The sequence below is a fragment of the Erythrolamprus reginae genome, chromosome 2, assembly GCF_031021105.1.
Source record: "Erythrolamprus reginae isolate rEryReg1 chromosome 2, rEryReg1.hap1, whole genome shotgun sequence".
In the NCBI taxonomy this organism is placed as follows: Eukaryota; Metazoa; Chordata; class Lepidosauria; order Squamata; family Dipsadidae; genus Erythrolamprus; species Erythrolamprus reginae.
The window spans coordinates 243,736,624-243,759,106 of NC_091951.1; the positions used below are offsets into that span (position 1 = coordinate 243,736,624).

The 22,483-nt window shown below is 34.7% G+C and overlaps 1 protein-coding gene across 3 annotated transcripts in view; it reads left to right on the forward strand.

The window, feature by feature from the left end:
• FSD1L (fibronectin type III and SPRY domain containing 1 like) overlaps positions 1 to 22,483 on the forward strand; it is a 46,859-nt gene that overhangs the window by 2,414 nt on the left and 21,962 nt on the right. For all 3 annotated transcript variants that reach the window (XM_070742374.1, XM_070742377.1, XM_070742375.1), the window contains exons 2-7: positions 5,180 to 5,275; positions 8,268 to 8,399; positions 10,883 to 10,984; positions 15,726 to 15,748; positions 19,637 to 19,758; positions 20,845 to 21,054. In XM_070742374.1, the coding sequence (XP_070598475.1) occupies positions 5,180 to 5,275; positions 8,268 to 8,399; positions 10,883 to 10,984; positions 15,726 to 15,748; positions 19,637 to 19,758; positions 20,845 to 21,054 (685 nt within the window). The remainder of the gene's footprint in view (positions 1 to 5,179; positions 5,276 to 8,267; positions 8,400 to 10,882; positions 10,985 to 15,725; positions 15,749 to 19,636; positions 19,759 to 20,844; positions 21,055 to 22,483) is intronic.

Below are 22,483 nucleotides of genomic sequence, written 5' to 3' on the forward strand. Positions count from 1 at the left end.
AACTTTTTTTCTATTTGTTCTTCTTTTACAATACAAGTTGAACATTTTTCATGTGTAGTAAATTCATTAGAATGGATGGGGCTTTCCATGAGTAAGAAAAGGGAACCCTTGAAAATCCAGGTGCTTAGTTATGAATTTGTCATTCTGCATTCATTTTTAATGCGTGACTGTCTTAGAACTTACTAATAGTATTAAAATATAAATTACTTTGCTAATCTTGACTCTCACTACTTGATATGATTTAGGAATAGGTTTCACTATGCTAGACACTACATATATTTAGGCTGTTCATTATGCTTTGTAGCATAATGCAAGAAAATAGCATTCAGTTTTTTCTTGATGATTACTGGATCCCTATAGTAGAAACATGTTCTTTTAAAAGGTTAAGAAATTGTAAATCGCCTTTTGTGATTTGTTAAGTCACCTACTTAACAATGATTCTTTTGACTATTCAAAGTTATAATGGCACTGAAAAAAGTGAAAAAATATTTTTCACACTTATGACTATTGCAGCATCCCCATGGTTACCTGATCAAAATTTGGATGCTTGGCAACTGGTTCATATTTATGATGGTTGTAGTGTTGTCCCAGAGTCATGTGATCACTTTTTATGATCTGACAAGCAAAGTCAATGGGAAAGCCAGATACACCTAACAACTGTTACTAATTTAACTATTACAGTGACTCAACAAGTGGCAACAAGCATCATAAAATGGCTCAAAACGCACTTAACAATTGTCTCAGCAATTTTAGGCAGAAGTTTTGGGCATGATTATAGTTGTAAATTGTGAACAACCTGGATTATGGCAGCAGAGAATATAATTTCTATATTATACATCCGATGGCATTTCTTTGCTTTTAATAATTTTTAAAAATTGCCATTCACATACCTGTTAATTTAAATAAATAAAGTCTTAACAGCTGCTACATAGAGAATCATTTCCTTTTAGTTCATAACAATATGCAAATGTTGCTTTAAAAAGTAATATCTTTGTTAACCAGCTTGAAATTCTTTCCAGTAGGTTTTTTTCTTTAAAGTCTTGATTAAGATTTCTGTCATAATGTATGTCTGGAAATTTTTCAGGGTTTTCATTAATGGAACTACAGTAAACATTATTGCTCATCATGATTAGGAAAATCTGGGCAGAATGATAATTTTGATTTGTCGATTAACTGCAAAGCTTCCCTTTTTTATTCCTTCAACTATTTATTAAACTTTTGTGGGTTTCACCTTAATATCTTTTAAATTAATTAAAACAATGCTGATCCAATTAGTAAAATACTGTTGGATTAACTGGATAACTAAGGTCCTTACAAGGTTTCTGAGTTTTGGTTTACCCTATGGATTTTCTTTTGTAACCAATATAATGGATAATCTGTGAATCTGTCTTCATTTAATAACTTTCACTTTCAAGTCTAAAGAATAGTTTTAAAACTTACATAGGGAGATAGTTCGTAAATGGAAATGGCACAACATGCTCATAATTTAAGAAAGACAATAAGACTTTTATCTTTGAATTAGATTCTGCCTTTCTACCAAGAGTGTGTGAGTTCTAGTCCCACTTTAGCCCTAAAAGCAGATGGATGACCTTGGGCCAGTCACATTCTCAACCCAACTGACTTAACAGGGTTGTTGTAGGGAAGAAAAAGGAGGCAGAATGTATGCTAGATATGTTTGGCAACTTGAGTTTATAAAATTATAAAAGTGGGGTATAAATAAATATGAAACTATTTATATATTGTAAGGACTGCAATCAAAATGAAAGTCTATAAATGTTTATTGGATCTATATAACCAAAGACCATTAGCCATACTATTCACCTAGAGTCTGATTGGTAATAAAAGCAACATGTCAGCCCAAGTTGAGACAATGTGATCTGTAGTCTAGGACATAAGCAGTATACATTAAATAAAGTTTGATAATGAACAGAATGTAAAAGTATAATACAGCATTACTCTGCATATTAGAATGCTGGCCTATAGTTAATTTTTAAACAATAGTGTTTCAAATAGGGATGCTATAGCAAATTTTCAGAGGTGCCATAGGATATTTGGATAATAATAATAATAATAATAATAATAATAATAATAATAATAATAATAATTTATTAGATGTGTATGCCACCCTTCTCCGAAGAATCGGGGCGGCTCACAACAATAATAAAAAACAATGTTATAGCTTTACTATGTTATTACTTTATAAGCAGAACTGTTACTAAATTTGCTGCAGTGCCCAGAACACTACCATGCATGGTAGGGAATTGCTATCATAATCCTAGAAAATTTTGGAATCTCTGCGATAGAGTGAAAATCTCTTCATCCTTTGCAAACTGTTTTAAGTCATGGTAGCAGTAGAGCAAACATAACGATTTGGCAGCATCCATCTCCTGCCAGAGATGATAATGTACAGTGTATATCTTAACATGTATAAGTGGGGTGCTAGCATGTATCTCTCATGTGTATCTGTCTTGTCCTGGATCCATATTACGGGTAGATAAATCCCATTGTAGACTATGGGCTTCAAAGAGCTCATTTTAAGAGGTGGACATGGACATTTTTGCATCTTTTTGTTCTGCCCTTAACAAAGCCATTATCATAGTTTTCAAATACATGATGTATAATTTACTAATTAAAGAAAGAAAACTTACTGGGATGACATATGATGACTATCTTACAATTTTATATCAGAACAGTTTGGTCTGAGTTAATAGTCTCCACCACCATTCAATATTAATTCCATTAATACCCATCATAGTTCCATATATAATACCATAGAGCAGAAAGTCATATTATCTTTTCTTTGTGACATTTCTATCAATTGGGATCAAAGGATCTTCTCCATTTCAGTTTCTCCCTTATAAGGCTGGTATTATCTTGCATTTCTTCTATTGAAGATAAACCATACTGACAGTTCTCAACTTACAACGGGTTGCTTAGTGACTGTTCAGATTTAGAAATGAATATACTCCCCCAAACAGTACTTACAATTCAGTTTCAAAGTTATAATGGCTACACACACACACACACACACACACACACACACACACACACACAGAGAGAGAGAGAGAGAGAGTTATGGGCATATTATGGTTGCTTGTCAACTGGCTCACCTTTATGACCATCCTACAGTTTGTGACCATGACTTTTGACATTTTTATTTTGGTTTCTAGGATTTATTTCCAGTTTGCAGCAAAAAAAAATAGAAAAAAATTTATGTGCTTAATCACCACAGCATTCACTTAATGATTTTTGCAAAAACAACTGCAGTGATTCATGATGGTATTCTGGGCTCAGTTATGGTTGAGTGAGGACTACTTCTTTTACTTTAACACTTTCTCCATTATACCAGTAATTCCATTCTTCATGTTCAGATATCCTATGTCTACTGAGAAGCAGTCTTTTTGTATCATAACCAGTTTGTCAAAGAAGACAAGTGAATCACTGGTGGACCATTTACCAGATTAGCCTTTAGGGGTTTCTACTCTGAAATGTTCAACATCCTAATTGTAGCACCTTTTAAGATCTCCAGTCCACTTTAATTAAATTGTTTGTGTCTAATGTCAAATTAGTTTGGACCAAATGAGCATTATTTGAAGTTTTAATAATGCAAATTGTTTTAAATGAAATGTCAAAGTAATGTTCCAAATTTGGTGCAATGTGCCAAAGCCTCGTTCATGTTTTTGCTTAACAGGCATTCTTGCTGCTGAGTAAGATAAAATGTTTTGTCATATAATAAAGCTAGCTTGTAGATGTGCTTTACAGGGCATGAATAAGTATTACAGTTGCTGATAATCATCACAGTATCCTGTAGAGCAGCTTTCCCCAATGTAATACCTTCATGTCTATTAGGACAGGAGTTCTAAGTGCCATGGCCAAAGGCATTTCTAACATTGGAAAAGAATACTATGTAACTGTCAGAATTAATACATGTTTAGAGTCTGCTTGAACTTGCAGGACTTATACACAATGCAGTAATGAGTCTGACTCTTTAATTTTTCAGTAATGAAGAATACAGTACTTACAAAGATAATTTGAAAAAAACATTGAACCAGATTATAGGTGCAGGCAGCTTGAAAATCTAAGAATTGCGTATACTGTAATTGCTATAAATAGAATAGAATTTGAGATTCACTCCATTTTGCTTCTTTCAAGTCTCTTGGAGGGTTTTCTTTTTCCACCTTTGACAACAAAGGCCATTGAGTAGACTTCAGTAACTTCAGATTCAAAGTAAATATTATTTAGTCAATAAATATTTAGAAATAACTTTCTAAAGTTGACCTGAATTTATAAATAAATTTGTCTTTAGTAAATTTGAGTGGAGTGAAATTTTAGATTGTTGCCACATTTTGCAAAATAAAATGTTATTAATTTGATGAATGCATAATAAAGAATACATTGTATTCTTATTGGGTATTATGTAGATTATAAAAGAAAACATTTCTTCCTCTTGAATTGTACTGACAATTTGAGAAGGACTTTGCCAATTATATTTGTTATTACTGTGTGCTTCTTTTTTACACACAGAGATACTTTTATCATTTTCTTCATGCCTCACACTCACACTTAGCACAATTTGATGCCCTGCTCTCCTTATCACTAGTGTAGATACCACAATATTTCTTATCAGGATCATAGTTACATATGCTCAGACCACAAAGTTAAGTAGGTATTACATGTGTTGCTATTGCCTCTTATTTCTTACTTTACATTACAGTATTATTGAACCACTGATTTGTGAGTATCATGATCAGTAGCTGCAAGATCATTGGGCTGAAATATACAAAAGTTACACAATTCCTGATTATAGCTATGACAATTAGACACCAGTGGATATGTTTTACAACCAAGTAAGCCCATACCTGTCTTCAGAAGTATCTGGGATGCCTTTTCCCAAGCCTTCCCATATCTATATATAGAATCTTGTTATATTTTACAACATTTTATCCCTTGTCAGGTTTGACTTATTATGTGGACTTCTGTTGTGCTACAAATCATTACTGCTTGTGTGTTTTTAAATCTATTTTAATTAATTGTACATCTTATCTTTGTTTTCTTCTTTCCTTTGATCTATGTTCCCTTACATAAATAAATACAAAAGTATTATCGACTTTGTTGAATTTATTCTTCTGATTCTAAGAAAATGAATATACATGTTTTGATGAATGTATTCTGTTTTTAGGAAGCATTGCAAAGAATTATCTCCACATTGGCACATAAAAATGATGAAATTCAGAACTTTATTGAAACTTTAAATCACATTTTAGAAGGAGTACAGGTATGTTGGATTCTGATGGATGTTTCTTTAATAGTAACCCAAAATAATACAAGTGAATGTCTAATCTTTCTGACCATTCCAGGAAGGAAAAAACAGTGGAAGTTCTAATTAGAAAATATTTTAAAAAAATAAATAGGTGATACTATATCACCCCTTCTCCTTTTAGACAAGGTTAGACTAAGATAGAAGGGAGTTGTTTGGAAAACTTAAAAAGTTAAAGAGTGGAGACATTAATCCCTAACCCTCATGTGTCTTTAAAAAAATGATGTACATTCATACTTTTAATGTAAATAATTTATTTATTTATTCAATTTTTTTAATGCCGCCCTTCTCCTTAGACTCATGGCAGCTTGCAACCTGTTAGCAATAGCACTTTTTAACAGAGCCAGCATATTGCCCCAAAAAATCGGGTCCTCATTTTACCCACCTCGGAGGGATGGAAGGCTGAGTCAACCTTGAGCCGGTGATGAGATTTGAACTGTTGACCTACAGATCTACAGTCAGCTTCAGTGGTCTGCGGTACAGCACTACCTTCTACGCCACCGCAGCTCTATATCTTCTTCAGCCACAGCTCTATTCCTTATACTTAATGCTTATATAAGAAAAATATTTTGCCCATGGATGTTTATGAAATCAAGAAGCAATATCCCCAAGAGCATGTTCAAATGCTTTATGAAACATTACTTGGGTTTAGTTTTTTTTGCCATTTTCCTCATACCCAAAGGTAACTGGGATTATGGCTAAATTGAAATTGCTAGTGGAAGTGAAGTGTTATTCAGCCTGTCATTCAGCAACTGTCACTTTGCTACTCTGGGCATTGGAAGAATGCAATACCGTTAAGCAAAGGAAGTTTCTAGAACAGTAGTGGCAAAGAATGTGTTATTTTGTCTTACTAATTCACCATGTTTTCATATTGGACATGAAATATAAAGTTCCTCTTTAAATATATGAAATAAAAGGTTAAGAGGGGTAGTTTCATCTTGCTAAGGCTAGACAGCTTATTTCTATGGTTGATAAAAGTGCAAACAAATATATATCTCATACATCTTGCAAAAGAACAATGGTCTTGTGGAGACAAGATTGAGACCTTTGCTGCTATTCCAATGCCTGGAGGCTGGAGAAAGCTCAGTGCCAGAGGCTGGGATTCAGCCAGAACTTCCAGAGGCTGCCATGAGAGGAGGAGGAGAAAGAGAAAGAGAAGAAGAGCCTTTTCTCAGTGTGTGCATGCACAGAGCTGCAAAAAGGCAGGAATGCATCCTGAGGAGAAGGACTACTCAGGAGTAAGGCTTGGGGATAATTGGCCACTCCCATAGCCTATTTGAGTGGGGAAAAGGGAGGAAGTATTTGCAGGAAACAACTTTGGTCATTCCACATTTTGTCTTTGTCTTCAAAATACCTGGTTGGCTCCTTTTGAAAATCGCCAAGTTTCCTTCAAATTGCTCCTGGGCATTTTGCCAACAATACTGAGATTGTGTGGATTATTGGCTGTTATCAGAAAGACTCTTCTTTAGACTTGGGTTCTTTAATTAACAGCTGTTGCACCAAAAAGATAGATACAGTGTTCCCTCGCTTTTCGCGGGGGATGCGTTCCGAGACTGCCCGCGAAAGTTGAATTTCCGCGAAGTAGAGATGCGGAAGTAAATACACTATTTTTGGCTATGAACAGTATTACAAGCCTTCCCGTAACACTTTAAACCCCTAAATTGCAATTTTCCATTCCCTTAGCAACCATTCAGATTATTACTCACCATGTTTATTTATTAAAGTTTATTTTAAAAAATATTTATTAAAGGCAGACGAAAGTTTGGCGATGACATATGACATCATCGGGTGAGAAAAACCATGGTATAGGGAAAAAGCCCGCAAAGTATTTTTTAATTAATATTTTTGAAAAACCGTGGTATAGGCTTTCCGCGAAGTTCGAACCCGCGAAAATCGAGGGAACGCTGTATATACTTTTGTTGACTTTAGAAAAACTGCTAAGAAAGATAATTAGTAGCTGTTACTATTAAAATAAGGTTTGTTTGGATGCTGTTTGTGCAGTGTTCCTTTGTCCAGGAGCTTGGTCAGAACATCAGTTGTTCATATATTGAGACTTAGTTATGCAGGGAGTGTCTACGGAGAGGGGCGGCATACAAATCTAATAAATAAATAAATAAATCTTGTGATACTTTGCCACAGGCATAGCAAAACCTTGCAAGAGTTGGGATACTTTATTGCCCAAGTTGAGTAATAGCTGCCTGACAATTCAAATAATAGTAGCAGCAAAACTAGTCCTCTGCCTGGAGCACCGATTTTAGTGAAGATTGTATGTCTTGGCAATACTGTTTGGTGAATTGCATTAGAATCATGTTACCCGAATAATTTTTGTAAATAATGTTGGGAAAACTGACTTGATACACTCTTTCTTATTCGATATAAAAATGAGAAGGTATCTGTTCAGTATTAATCAGTTCTATGTAGTAAAACAAAGTTTGTAAACTGGGATGAAGTGAGTTTTTGTGGCCTATCCTAATACTTGAAGATTAGGATTTATAAATTAGATTCGTATATGATGTATTTAAAATATTCTTAACTCAAGTGTTATAAGTGTTATCTAAATTTGTTAGATAGTTATAACGCTTGAACTATGCCTATATTTTCCCTAGTTATAACCTCATAATAAATAATTACAACTATAAAATGTATCAAGGCTGAAGCATTTACTAATTTCTTTTAAAGTGGACGTTAAACAATTAATTTGCTAAATTGAATATTGGCTTGTATAGGAAATTCATTTCTTACCTTTAATAAGGATTATTGAAGCAGTAGATCAAATCTTATATGCATGACTAGACATGTGAATGTTAATACATAATATTAACTTTACTATTATGTTTAGTACCAGCAAATGCTATGTATCATTAAACTATGTTACTTTTATTTACAATTTCTATTGAATAAGTGTATAAAATACCAGGGATATTTATAATGCACTAAAATCATTTTGCAGACTAATTCTTCCAATGTTATTTCTGAATTGGAAGAGGAATTTGATGGCTTATATTCAATACTTGATGAAATGAAGGATATCATGACAACTAACATCAAACAAGAACAAGGACGTAAAATCCAGGAAATTCAGGTAATTATTTATATAATAAATTCATAGAACATTTTCTTACATTTTTCTAAGAGAATTAAATAAAAATGCTTATTACCTAAATATTTTTATGTATGAGTACAACCTTAACTCTTTGCCACCTAATTTCTGGATTAGCCTTCCTGCAAGTAACACCATAGCAAAACTAATTGTTTTGTAATAGATTTATAACCCAACAGAAGTATTAAGAATACAGTACTGGAAACATGTTTTATTGAAGCTATATTGAGCACTGAAGTCTTTAATATTGCATGGCTAAAGTGTCATTTAGCAGATGATATCCTCCAAAGCTTAGCAGTAGTGGACAGCCACTGCATGCAGGACAAAATAAGGGAGTGGAAACCAACACAACGAAACTCAAGAAACCTGAGAAGATATGTTCTAAGCATTGCAAAAGTATATCTAGCTTATATTTGGAATGATTTTATTGATTAGCCATTTAAGGCCAGTTAAAACCAATGAATAGTTTTTCTGCAACTTAATGTCTTAAATGCTAGAAAGATGTTAATGATGATCAGCATTTCTAGCCTAGACTAAATTGTTTATTCACAAATGAGAATATTCCCCCCTGCCCTCCCAAAATACCCCCCATCAATTATATATGCTGCCTTGCTAAGTGATTTATCAGTAATTTAATTTAATTTAATTTTAATTTAATTTAATTTATTTGATTTATATGCTGCCCAATCCCACGGGACTCAGGGTGGTTTACAACAATAAAATGAATCAATACAATATTAAAATAAAAGTCGAATAATAAATAGTAAAAACAGTAAAATCCCATTAAGCTAAACAATAAAAAACCCTAGTTAAACTATACAATCATACACACATACATACCAAACGAATCACAGTTCGGCCGTGACTAGGTGTTAACACTTATGGCTCCTAGGCCTGCTGGCAAAGCCAGGTCTTCATGGCTTTTCAGAAGGCCGGCAGGGTGGGAGCAGTATGGATATTGGGGGGTAATTGGTTCCGAAGAGCCACAGAGAAGGCCCTCCCCCACAGGGCCGCCAACCTGCACTGCTTAGTCGACGGGACCTGGAGAAGGCCAGCCCTGTGGGATCTAATTGGTCTTTGGGAGGTATGTGGCAGGAGACGGTCCCGTAGATAGTCTGGTCCTAAGCCAGGTAGAGCTTTATAGGTGATAACCAACACATGCTTTTATACATAGCATTGTATTGTGAGTTTTGGAGTGGAGGTTATATAGAATATCAATAATAGAAAAATTTTCAATTGTTCTGTTAATAGGAGAAATTATTTTTGTTATAATTTTCTAAGTTCAATATCAAACAGCCTTGGAAAAGATGACAAATATAATTTCCCCCCTTTTCAGGCTTCAGATTGAACTACAAACAGCAGAATTCCTATCAATGGTTGAATAAACTGTTATGTTTATATTTGTATATTTATTTGTAAAATTTATGTACTACCTATCTCACTGTAGGGCTGTTCTAGGCAGATTACAATAATAAAAAGGTAGAAAAATGAAAGGAGTGTAAACAACAGAAATAGAATAATAGAACAATAAAATAAACAATGACAAAGGAACACAATGAGAATAATATATCAATGTGATAACCAAAAAGATAGAGGAGGGCAAGGTGGAGTCTGCCATCAATCTAGCAGCCACCTCCAGTGTGGAACTTGCCCATTTGGCCCCCAGAGTCAAGCATTCATATTATATATCTGTCATAAAGCTTTCTTATAGTCCCAAGAAATAACTCTTTTAAATAGTTAATTATTTGATTACATTTAGGATTAGGCAAGTACAGTTTCCACATTAAGAAAAGTTTCTGCTGGAAATTTAGAATAGTCATATGGAATTGAATCAAAAGCTGCTAGCTTTGTCATAATCTTCTGAATGATTTTTACATTAGAGCACAAGATAAACCTTTACCTAAGTTCTGAACTAAATTGTTATTTGGTAAGTTAAATGAAATTTACAAGGGTGGTCCCATAGGATTGAGTGGTAGTAAACAATATTTTCTATATGTTGCCTTGGTTATTTTAATTTCAAATATTTGATTATTTAAAATAAATTGCTAGTAAAAATAATGTAAATAAGGCTGGTAAATGTAAATAATGTAAATAAAGTAAATAAGACAGTTCATTTTTAGAATTTTTCAGTGTTTGGACAAATACAGTGAAAAAGGAGATGGTGCTTTTCCATCTGGGCTAGTTTTGCTTTTGGTTGATAACAAGTCCCCATAAACCTGTTCTATGACAAAGCTGCTTAAACCTTTACATCAACTACTAAGCTTTTACAACTCCCTGAGCTTTTCTTTATATAAAATAATCAACCTTGGAACATTTTGAATAAAAAAACCTCTTATGCTTTATCATTAGACTGAAGACCCCTTTATTCTTCTGAATAAATTAAATTTGGAAAAAGGAGTGAAATAGATATGAAATATGTTCATGAATAGGCTGCCATATTAAACTTATTCATGTTATTTTCCTAGACTCAGCTTAGTCAATGTAATAATGCCCTGGAGAACTCTGAAGAATTGCTGGAGTTTTCTGCACGATCGTTGGATATAAAAGAGTCTGAAGAATTTTCTAAGGTATATAGCTTGCCTGACATGAAGAAAAAATAGTTTAAAAACTGTATACAGTGTTCCCCCGTTTATCGCGGGTGTTACGTTCCAGGACCACCCGTGATAAACGAAAATCCACGAAGTAGGGACGCTATATTTATTTAAGTATTTATACACTATTTTAAGGCTGTATAACCCCTACCCCACACTTTTATGCTGCATAAACCTTTCCTATTCTCTTAATAACCATTCCCACACTGTTCTGTGCATGTATTGTACCTTTACTCTTACTGTAAAATGTTTTGAATTCCTAAACCTATGCGATGAAACGATGCTCCCCGTGAAATGGCTGAGTGTAGGAGCAGACTCAGAGATGAGGAAGCTGCGCACAGACGAAAAGTAAACAACGTGCTACTGTACGGAGCCAATCAGGCTCTGTGATACAAAGCAGCACTCTCTCGTTGGTCACTTCTCCATCAATCAACCAATCGTGTGTTGGTTACAATCTCATGTAGGCAAGTAGCATCTCAGGTGGGAGAGTTCCGTAAAAAACCCACGAAGTAGCGAAAATCCATGATATATTTTTTCTATTAATATTTTATAAAAGCCCGCAATGCACTGAGTCCATGAAAGGTGAACCGCGAAGTGGCAAAGGAACACTGTAATATCTTTTGTCTGCTGTTACTTCAGTAGCATATAATAAAACTTTGTTGAAAAACTAGCATCTCTTAAAACATTTCATTCTCAGGTATCTCAAGGGACTATATTTAAACTTACTCATGGGAACAGAATTCATAAATAATGAGATTTGAAACCCAAAATATATTTCATATATGTAATAAAAGAATATGATTTTAAATCTTAAAAAGCTGAATTAGTTTGCTTTGCTTTAGTCAAAATGCCTTAGTTTAGAAAGTTTAGAATACATATATCTGCATAATTTTATGCATTTTTGAATGCAAAGGAATGAGGTTAGCAGTATTATTCATTTATGAAATCATATATTTATAGCTCAATGAGCAAATCTTCAAACTAGGAATAAGATACAAAGAATAATTTACTTTTGGATTATCTTAGCAATATAGGAGGCTGCCACATTTAATTTTCTGTCTTTCTCTTATTAGCTTTTCAGTGCTTTTGTGTTTTCATCTTATTTATATTTATCAGTGCTGAATCAGCTCTGAATGTACTTTTCCTATCATTTCTTTATATATATTGAATGTTCTTGACCAAGGCAAACAAATGTATTAAAATGAATAGTTGAAATAATTCTGAATCAATCAAAATACCAACCTTGGTGTCTGACTTTCTTGTTATGTGAAAGGAGAGTGTTAAGTTGTTTTCCTGTATATTAAACGAAAAGCAAAGATGTAAATAGTAAAACTTATTCTTTGCTTTCTCAAGTTTCCTTTGTTATCTTTTTGTTCTCTATAATAACTCATCCTTTTATTTCTTTAAAATTGCACATAACTCATTATTTCCCCCCAGATTGTAACATGTTTCTGGCTGCCTGATTACAGTATTTTCCCATCCTACTCATGCTTGTCAACAAACATGTTTTTTTACATTCTGTTATCCCATCCTTTTCTAATTGCCAAACAGCTTTAGATCCAAAAAATATATACTGAATTTATGAATGTGTGTTGAAATGTTGCTACTTCAGCAATTTCTTTATTGATGAACCTTTTGCTGAGCTCAGCTCAGTGATGCCTGTCAGTTAATACCCATTTTGTTTGGCTTCCATAATATGTAAAATCTTTTTGGAGGTACAGGATCTTTATCCTTGTTGCTTTTGCAGTTAATATCTGGCAAGAAACTTACGGTAGTTTCATAGTTCTATTGTTTTTACTTTATTGCTAGTCTTTAGCTTTGACTGTCAGAAATTATTGATGTTAATGACATTCAATTCACTTTATTAGATTTGTATGCTGCCCCTCTCCGAAGACTCGGGGCAGCTCACAACAACAATAAAAACAGTATAACAATGAAATACATGACCATTGTACATACAACTACCTGCTGAATTAGCAGTATTTGTATTGCATATACTTTTTCTTCTAGCTAAAGACTGAGTAAACCACTTTTTAGATCCATCTTCCATTAAATATTTATTCAATAAGGAAGCTTAAATTAGGGGATAGTGGTGTAGTTATAACAAATAAAAGTTTCATAAAATAATTATTTTAGCTGGAAACATAAAGAAAATACTTCACAAACATTTATGAATCAGGCAATGGTGACTGACTCTACAGAGGCAGCGTTGACTCTACCGAGAAAGTATTTACATTGCTAAACTGTGGAGTTAATTGGAATACATCACATTTCTTAGTGCACTTGTAAGCGGTAGCTACAGGTAGTCCTTGACTTGCAACAGTTCATTTTGTGACCATTTAAAGTTAAAACAGACTGAAAAAAGTGCCCTGCGACCATTTTCACACTTGTACCTTAGCATCTTCATGGTCATGTAATCAGAATTCAGAAGTTTGGCAATTTACTCATATTTATGATCCTTGCAGTGTCCCGGGGTCATGTAATCACCTTTTGTGACCTTCTGACAAGCAAGGTCAATGGGGAAGCCAGATTCACTTAACCACCTTGTTACTAAATTAACAACTGCAGTGATTCACTTAACAATTGTGGCAAGAAATATTGTTTCTATTTGTTGTAAGCCACCCAGAGTAATTGAGGAGTTGGGTGGCATATAAATTAGATAGATAGATAGATAGATAGATAGATAGATAGATAGATAGATAGATAGATAGATAGATAGATAGATAGATAGATAAATAAATAAGGTTATGAAATGGGGCAAAATTCAGTTAACAACTCTTTGGCTTAGCAATAGAAATTTAAGGGTCAATTGTGGTTTTAAGTCAAAGTCTCCCTGTGCAGCAAAATTAAGATGTGCCTAGCATTTTTAAATCCAAACTATTTCAGGTTACCAGCTTTTGAGTATGTGCAAGTTCCCCATATTTGTTTTCCATATTGACTATCCAGTGAATATGGATGTTCTATCAGATATTCAGAGATGAAATTATTGATAGTAACAATTTCTTTTTTCCCCTTATATTTGATGGCTCTATAAAAATATGCATTACAGATTAACAAAAGAAGTTAAATGTTAATTTCAAATTTTATTGAGCTGAGTTTTAACATTTTTACATCTTTTGTTCCACTTTCTATTCCACTATTTCAAAAGAAGATAATTACTTCGTAACCAGAATAGAATAGAATAGAATAGAATAGAATTTTTATTGGCCAAGTGTGATTGGACACACAAGGAATTTGTCTTGGTGCATATGCTCTCAACGTACATAAAATAAAATATACATTTGTCAAGAATCATGTGATACAACACTTAATGATTGTCATAGGGGTCAAATAAGCAATGAAGAAGCAATATTAATAAAAAACTTAGGATATACGCAACAAGTTACAGTCATACAGTCAACATGGGAGGAAATGGGTGAAAGGAATGATGAGAAAAACTAGTAGAATAGAAGTGCAGATTTAGTAGAAAGTCTGACAGTTTTGAGGGAATTATTTGTTTAGTAGAGTGATGGCGTTCGGGAAAAAATATATATTATTTTCTGTCCAAAACTAAGTAATAATATTGTTTGAGTTTTGATATCATATTTTGATATTTTGATTGTACAGGTAAAAAGAAAAGAATATATTATTATTATTATTATTATTATTATTATTATTATTATTATTATTAAAATTTGTATGCCACCCTTCTGGATGTTGGGAGAGTTGGCATTCACCCAACTCTCTAGCACATTGATGGCAAAAAAAAATTGGCTCAGGTGCCAAAAGATTATGCGCGCAGGTGATAGTGTGCATGTGCGTGCCCACACCCATAATGCAATGCCCTTCCCCCACTCATGCGCACAGCCCCCAAACTCCCCCCGTGCATTCGAACAGGCCTCATTGAAGCCTCCGGACTTTTAGTAGGCCTGCTGTGCTATTTTTCACTGTCCCCAAGGTTAAGGAAGAAAGAGAACAAAAACAACTGAAAAGAAGGCTGAAAATCAGCAACCAACATGCACATGCACACTGGAGCTGATATAGGGCAACACCTTGCATGCCCTCAGATATGGCTCCGTGTACCACCTGCGGTACCCATGCCATAGGTTCGCCATCACTGCTCTAGCAAGATAATTTGAATTCATTTGGAATGCACAAATTCTGCAAAAGATACTTAACATGCACAAGACACCTCTTTCCAAATAGCTGAAGCAGCCCCATTGTTTTTCAGGCTTACTCAGGTGCTTCAGAAACTGCTGCAGTAGATCTTTTGCTCTGATGCACAAGCCCATGGAATTGGTTGGGGGCAGTTTCCAAAAAGCTACACAAGCCTGAAAAGAATATGGAGTTGCTTTATTCAAAATGGAGTGCTTAGTACATGTTCCTGCATGTTACCACTTTTGAAAGATTTGCATCGCCCTAACACAGGTTGATAATTATTTTGCCCAAGAAATCAGCAACAATCTCTTGGATGTTCCTGAGCGGGGCGATTCTTTAATATCCTAGACATTTGATGCCATATTATGTATAGTTGTTCATGCATACTTGCAATGGCTTTGTTGCTTATTTCTGAATGTCTAATTTAAATTAACAATGGCTTATGATTCAAAACCTTCAATTATAACCTTCCGATTGACCTTGTGAATCATTTACTAACTCTTTCTTGCATGTTACTGCAGATGAAACTTGCATGAAACCATTAACTACCTTCTCTCTCTTCTTCCTGATGTACCTCAAGGCTGCCAGACAGATCAAGGATAGGTACAGTACAAACTCATTTGATTCTGTTTGCAATTATTCTTAATTAGAATTGAGAATTTTAGAATCGGATCATTTTTCTGATGTGATTTATGCAACCAAAAGATTATGCTTTGCATGGTGACAAAATGCACTTTTCTGTTTGGCCTTGTTTCCCTATGCCTGTGGTGTGTGTTAACTTTCACTTGTAAAAAGGACCATTTAAACAGAGAGGTAATTAGGATAATAACCATTTTTCTATATTAGCCTGTTATCTAGAGGAGAAATTTAAATTTTAATTGGGGTTTTTGATAGACAATTTCAAAATGTTTGTTTCCATGATGCTAGATATAAATATTGCAATTTGTTCGGGTTCTTCAGTGTACTGGAAAGTTGAAATTTGATATGGAATGCATTTCCAAAACAATCAGATTTCTAGAAAAGGTTTCAGGTAGGGCTCTTCTACATCTGCTATTTATATTTGTACTTCATATAGGTTATGAGATTACTTTTTTAATATATATATAATATTTGGAATTTTAAATTGATTCAGGTCATGGAATACTGAGGATAAAAATGAACAATGTTTACATCTACACAAACCATTTCTTAATAAGTGAGCATAGAGCAAATCAAATGCCCCATAAAATAGATGTTGGTCTATTTTATGTTTTTCTGTAGATATCAAGAATCTGGATAAGTAGAAGTACCACCTTCCAATTATTTTTTATACTTGTGTGTTTAAACCTTGCTCACATATAGTTTTCTTTTTAAAATATCTTATAGGACATCCTTAAAAAAAGGAACAAGACTTTAAAATTAAGAATATTATGCCCAAAAGGAAATGTAACTAACCTAAAGAAACATAAGATAAATGTCTGTTAAGTGTGTAGTCTGTCAGCCTCGGGTTTCTAAGTCCAATTAGAACCAATCATGAAGATGCTTGCTCTTGCAGTAAATGTCATTTTTGAGACATTTTTGCATATTTGTGTGTAGACATATGTATGAATATATATTAATGATAATATATACAGTTGTGCAGCACTTCTGCAGTACTAATTAAAACATTTGTGCTCTTTTTCATATGTCTATACACAAGACTTAGGAAAGAAGTTTTAAGGAGTTATTAAAGTAGTTCAGAAAATAGTGGCATCCTTTTCTCAATCATATGTGCAGAATAGTGCACAATTGCTATAATTGTGCAAGTTCCAAATCCTTTTTTTCTATCCGGAAAAAGTTATTCAAGCTTTTAATTCATCTGCAATCAAAGTACAGTGTAATAATTTGCCCTTTCTTAAAGCTCCTTTCTTTATAGCTTTATAATTTCAGTACTCATTATACTTTTCCTGTTCTATATTTTTAAACCTGTGATCTAATTTTCTAAAATAGATTTAGAATGTCCTGAATAAGACTTAAGTAGGAACTGAGGTCTCATACCATAATTGCCCAGCCATGTATTAGCCCAAAATAGATTCTACAATCCTAATGTCATTTAGATATTCCACAGTGCCTGCATTACATCTTTAAAAGTCATTCACTATAATGTTTGTTAATTATTTTGAGTTACTTTTTTTTTAATAATAAAAACTCTTTTGAGTTTCCAAAGCTCTCACCCAGAGTGAGAAAGGATGATTTTAATATTTTAATTTTGATTGGTTTCTCAGCCTCTTACCTCACAGCCTAAACTTCTGATGATTTCTCACTTTCCTAAGTATATTAAGGATTGGCAGTAAAAACTCCCCTTCCACTGATGGGTATTGGAAATTAACTTTATGTGAATGCAACCATGGCTATACATTTTAAGATTTAACTCTGGCTTTCTTGTTACTACATTTGTAAAGACAAGGAGGAAATATATATGTATTTAAACCAAGCAATTATCCTTAATATACAACACAGATATTGTACGGTAATTAAAAGTAATATACAGTCATACCTCGTCTTACGAACCTAATTGGTTCCAGGGGGAGGTTCGTAAGACGAAAGGTTCATAAGACGAAACATTGTTTCCCATAGGAAACAATGTAAAGTCAATTAATCCGTGCAACCAAAAAAAAACCCCCGCAAAAAAAAAACGCTGCCGCCCAGCTGTGACCTTTTAAAACAGCCTGGGGGCTTCTCAGCGACCTCCCGAACGCCGAACGCCAAACGCGTTTGGGAGGCCGCCGAGAAGCCCCCAGGCTGTTTTAAAAGGTGACAGCCGGGCGGTGGGGCTTCCCAGCAGCCGCCGAACGCGGAAGTTTGGGTTTGGCGTTTGGCTTCGGGAGACGGCTGGGAAGCCGCGCGGCTGTTTTAAAAGGTCACAGCCAGGCTGGGGGGGTTGCTGGGAAGCCCCCCAGCCCAGCTGTGACCTTTTTAAAAAGCCGCGCGGCTTCCCAGCAGCCTCCGAACGCCAAACGCGGAAGTTTGGGTTTGGCGTTCGGCTTCGGGAGACGACTGGGAAGCCGCGCGGCTGTTTTAAAAGGTCACAGCCGGGCTGGGGGGGTTCCCAGCAACCCCCTCAGCCCGGCTGTGACCTTTTAAAACAGCCGCACGGCTTCCCAGCCGTCTCCCGAAGCCGAACGCCAAAACCAAACTTCCGCGTTCGGCGTTCGGAGGCTGCTGGGAAGCCCGCCGCCCGGCTGTCACCTTTTAAAACAGCCGAGCGGCTTCCCAGCAGCCTCCGAACGGTTCAGAAAAAAATTGCCTCTTCTTACGAACTTTTTTCGTGTTACGAACGCCAAACCCAAACTTCCGGGTTTGGCGTTCGGAGGCTGCTGGGGAGCCGCGCGGCTGTTTTAGAAGGTGACAGCCGGGCTGGGGGGCTTCCCAGCAGCCTCCCGAAGCCGAACACCAAACCCGAACTTCCGGGTTTGGCGTTCGGAGGCTGCTGGGAAGCCCCCCAGCCCAGCTGTCACCTTTTAAAACAGCCGCGCGGCTTCCCAGCAGCCTCCAAACGCCAAACCCGGAAGTTCGGGTTTGGCGTTCGTAACACGAAAAAAGTTTGTAAGAAGAGGCAAATTTTTTCTGAACCCCAGCTTCGTATCTTGAGTTGTTCGTAAGACGAGGGGTTCGTATCTTGAGGTACCACTGTATTTAAGTTACTATTCATTACAATTAAACTGTTTGAAATGAGAATGTTTTGGCTATAAGCATTAAACATTTCCCAGGTGACCAAATCATTAATAGCACTTTTACCATCTAGACAAGTTTGTTGATAATATATTAGGCAGCTTGTGGATTATTTATTTATTAAACAAATTGATATAGCTGGCAAACTCACACATAGGTGACTCAGAGCTGTTTACAAAGTTTTAAAAAATTAAACCACCATATAGTAAAACTATTCACACACACATACATACAGCCCCCATAGCAGCAACAAAACAATTAAATCAGCCACTTGATTGGCTACATTTTTATTTGTGGTCTCCAGACCTGCTCAAAAATCCACGTAATTAGGACCTTTCAGTAGGGTGGGAGACAATTGTTACTCAGATGGAATGGTGTTCCATAAAGAATCCTTAAATAGGATGTGCAATTAAACATCGAAAAAACTGAATTTTTTACTTTCAGTAAATCATTTATTAAACAATTACTCTTATGCTTATGATGCCAATTACTTAGTATGTAGTATATGGAAAAGTTTTTAATTTGTCAATTAAGTTTTATTTATTGCTTGCACTAGGTATATGATTGCTAAAAGTTTGCTGACTACCAAAAAAAATCTACTAACTTGTCACTGTCTTGTCTGCCTTTAAAACTGTTCAGTAAGAGTGACTCATAAAGAATGTGCTACTACATGCAGTTTATCATGTTTCTAGATGTCAGTACTTTGACTAAAGTATTTTCCACATAGTTTGCATATTATACTGGAGAACATTAAGTAATATCAGAAATTTAAAAACCTGTCTTTCTCATTCCTAACTTTAGAGTCACAATGGCTCCAGCATTTCGCTTGTCTTTGAAACCTAAAGTGAGTGACAATATGACACACTTGATGGTGGATTTTTCTCAGGAGAGGCAAATGCTTCAGGCACTGAAATTCTTGCCAGGTAAAAAACAGAATGTGGCTTTCAGGAATGAATTACAATATAATACACCTGCAAATAAATATAACAAAGTGTTTCCTTTTTTCATAGTTTGTTTTGGAGTACATCTTTGAAGTGAGGGGAATAGAGAAGTAACGAGATTCATAATTGTGCATATTGCAGTATAGGTTGTGTTTTATATTTTTAAAAATTCCTATTGATATAGTACCAGAATTTAGCTGCAGTAGCTAGCAAAGACTAAATGGCAGTGGGGACTAAATAGTCTATTATGCATTCTCGGAGATGGAAGTATTACCAAATAAACACACGGAGAAGCATAATTTTATCTTATTAACTTATGCCAGCTATTCCTAATTATTAGTCTTCAGTAAGCTTGGCTTTACATTTTTTTTTCTGTTTTGAAGAGGCAGTTTTCCAAGTAGCATTATTGTGGAATCTGCATGTTCACAAAAAATTGGTTGAAAATTATCACAATATTAAACTTGATACTATATTGTGCGTGAACCTTTTAGCCTGGTAGTATATAACACTCAAATACTTAGTCAATTCTAAACATTCAGATAACTGTGATTTAGCATAATGAACAGTGGAATGTAAATGAACTGAGGCACAGGTGACTGCAATTTTGAAAGTTATACTGAGTGACTCACTGGTATTTCAATACAGAATTGTCCAAAGGTTACTAGTGTATATATTTAATTGCCATTGATTGCTGCTGCTTCTCAGATTTCTTTCCACTCATATTCATATCTGATTCAAGTGAGAAGAGAGGATTCAGTTTGAGGACTGGTTCATATTCAAATTTGCTAAGTAAACATCAGTGGTTTATGGCTGGCTTCACCCACAGAATTCGTAATTTATTAACCAAAACATAAACCATGAGGTACAGTTTGTGGTTCATAAAACATAATAAACTAGAAGTAGAAAATCTACTTCACAGCTTTGTTTCATGTTGGAAGGCAATCACATTGTCTAAATATCAGTAGCTGTGTTAATAAGTCTATATTCTTCCAGCTGAATTTTCCTAAAGCATAGTTTAGAAGTAGAACTCTGCTTTATCAATGTTTCTTTGCTTATATTGTTTAACAGTTCCCAGAGCACCAGAGATTATTTTAACAGACTGTCTGGTAGCTGACAACGCTGTAACGGTAGCATGGCAAATGGCCGAAGAAGACAACAAAATTGATCACTATATACTTGAATTTAGAAAAACCAATTTTGATGGGCTTCCTCGTATAAAAGATGAGAGATGTTGGGAATCTATAGACTACATTAAGGGCAGTGAATATACATTGTCAGGTAATTTTTTTTGTTTTCTCTTCAAATTGTCTTGCGTTTTAGTAGTCCTCAACCTATGAGCATCATTGAACTCAAAATTTCTGTTGCTAATTGAGACATTTATTAAGTGAATTTTGCCCCATTTTACAACTTTTCTTGCTACAGTTGTTAATTGAATTACTACAGTTGTTAAGTTAGTAATATAGTTAAGTTGACCTAGCTTCCTCATTAACTTTGTCAGAAAGCCCCAAAAGATGATCACATGACCCTGGAATACTGCAAGCATCATAAATGCGAGTCACTTGCCAAGCATCTGAAATTTGATCAGATGACCATGGGGAAGCTTTAACGTTCTTAAGTCTGAAAAAAGTTTGTAAGTCACTTTTTTCAGTATTGTTGCAATTTTGAGCAGTCACTAAAGGAACTGTTGTAAGTTGAGGACTACCTGTAGGTTCTAATTATAAAATACATTTCTAATAGAATCTAGTACGGTACAATAATTTGATTGATTGTGACTGTACTAGAATAGTAATAGGGTAGCTCACTACTGACAAATTGATAATTTAGAGAGCTAACTAAAACTATTACAATACATGTCACCAAACACCATTTCTTAACAGTTACTGACAGTCTTAGCAATGTTTTATAAAATTTGTTTAATAAAACATCACCATTCATTTTCTCCAAGTCTTTCTGGAATATGGGATCAGTTGAAAAGGTGGTATAATTTCTCCATGCTTTTCAGTTTTTATCTTAGTTTTTAACCAAGTTACCAGTTGTCTAATTGAAATGAAGTGATAGTCAGAAATACTCATCTCAGTTGAGTCTAGGACAACACATCAGTGTGTGGTGACATTCTGCAGGACAATTCAATGCTGTATTAATCTTTTCATTCAGGTACTTTTATTATTGGTGACTATATGTTCCTTTAAATTATAACACAATTCTAGGCTGAATTTATTTTATTATTGCCCACCGTTCCATCGAAATTAATTAAACTTTGTATTTGTTGAATTGTCTTGTGGCAAATTGGCCACAGTGAGTTGTCCCACGGAAAGTTGACCATGACAGGTTGTTCCATTCCATCCCAGATTTGCCTCCATTCTGTCCCTAACAACTTTTGAGAGTTAAAGGGAATACATATTACAGGAAATGTCTTAGGTTCCAGGAATAAAACTTGAAGTAAAGAAAAGGGAGTGGCATTGGTTAAGCCCACTCATTTCAATATAGGAAATAACAGTGTTCTGCAAACTTGCAGTTTTTTTAAAAAAAATATTAAATCATGTGGCATTGTTCCTATAAAAATTCATCCAATTTATGCTTTATCATCTCATAAGCCCGATTATTTGCTTCTTGAGTCTTTGGAGAGGGGCGGCATACAAATCTAATAAATTATTATTAATTATTATTATTTTAGTATCTAAAAGATCCTTCCTTAATTTTATGTTAC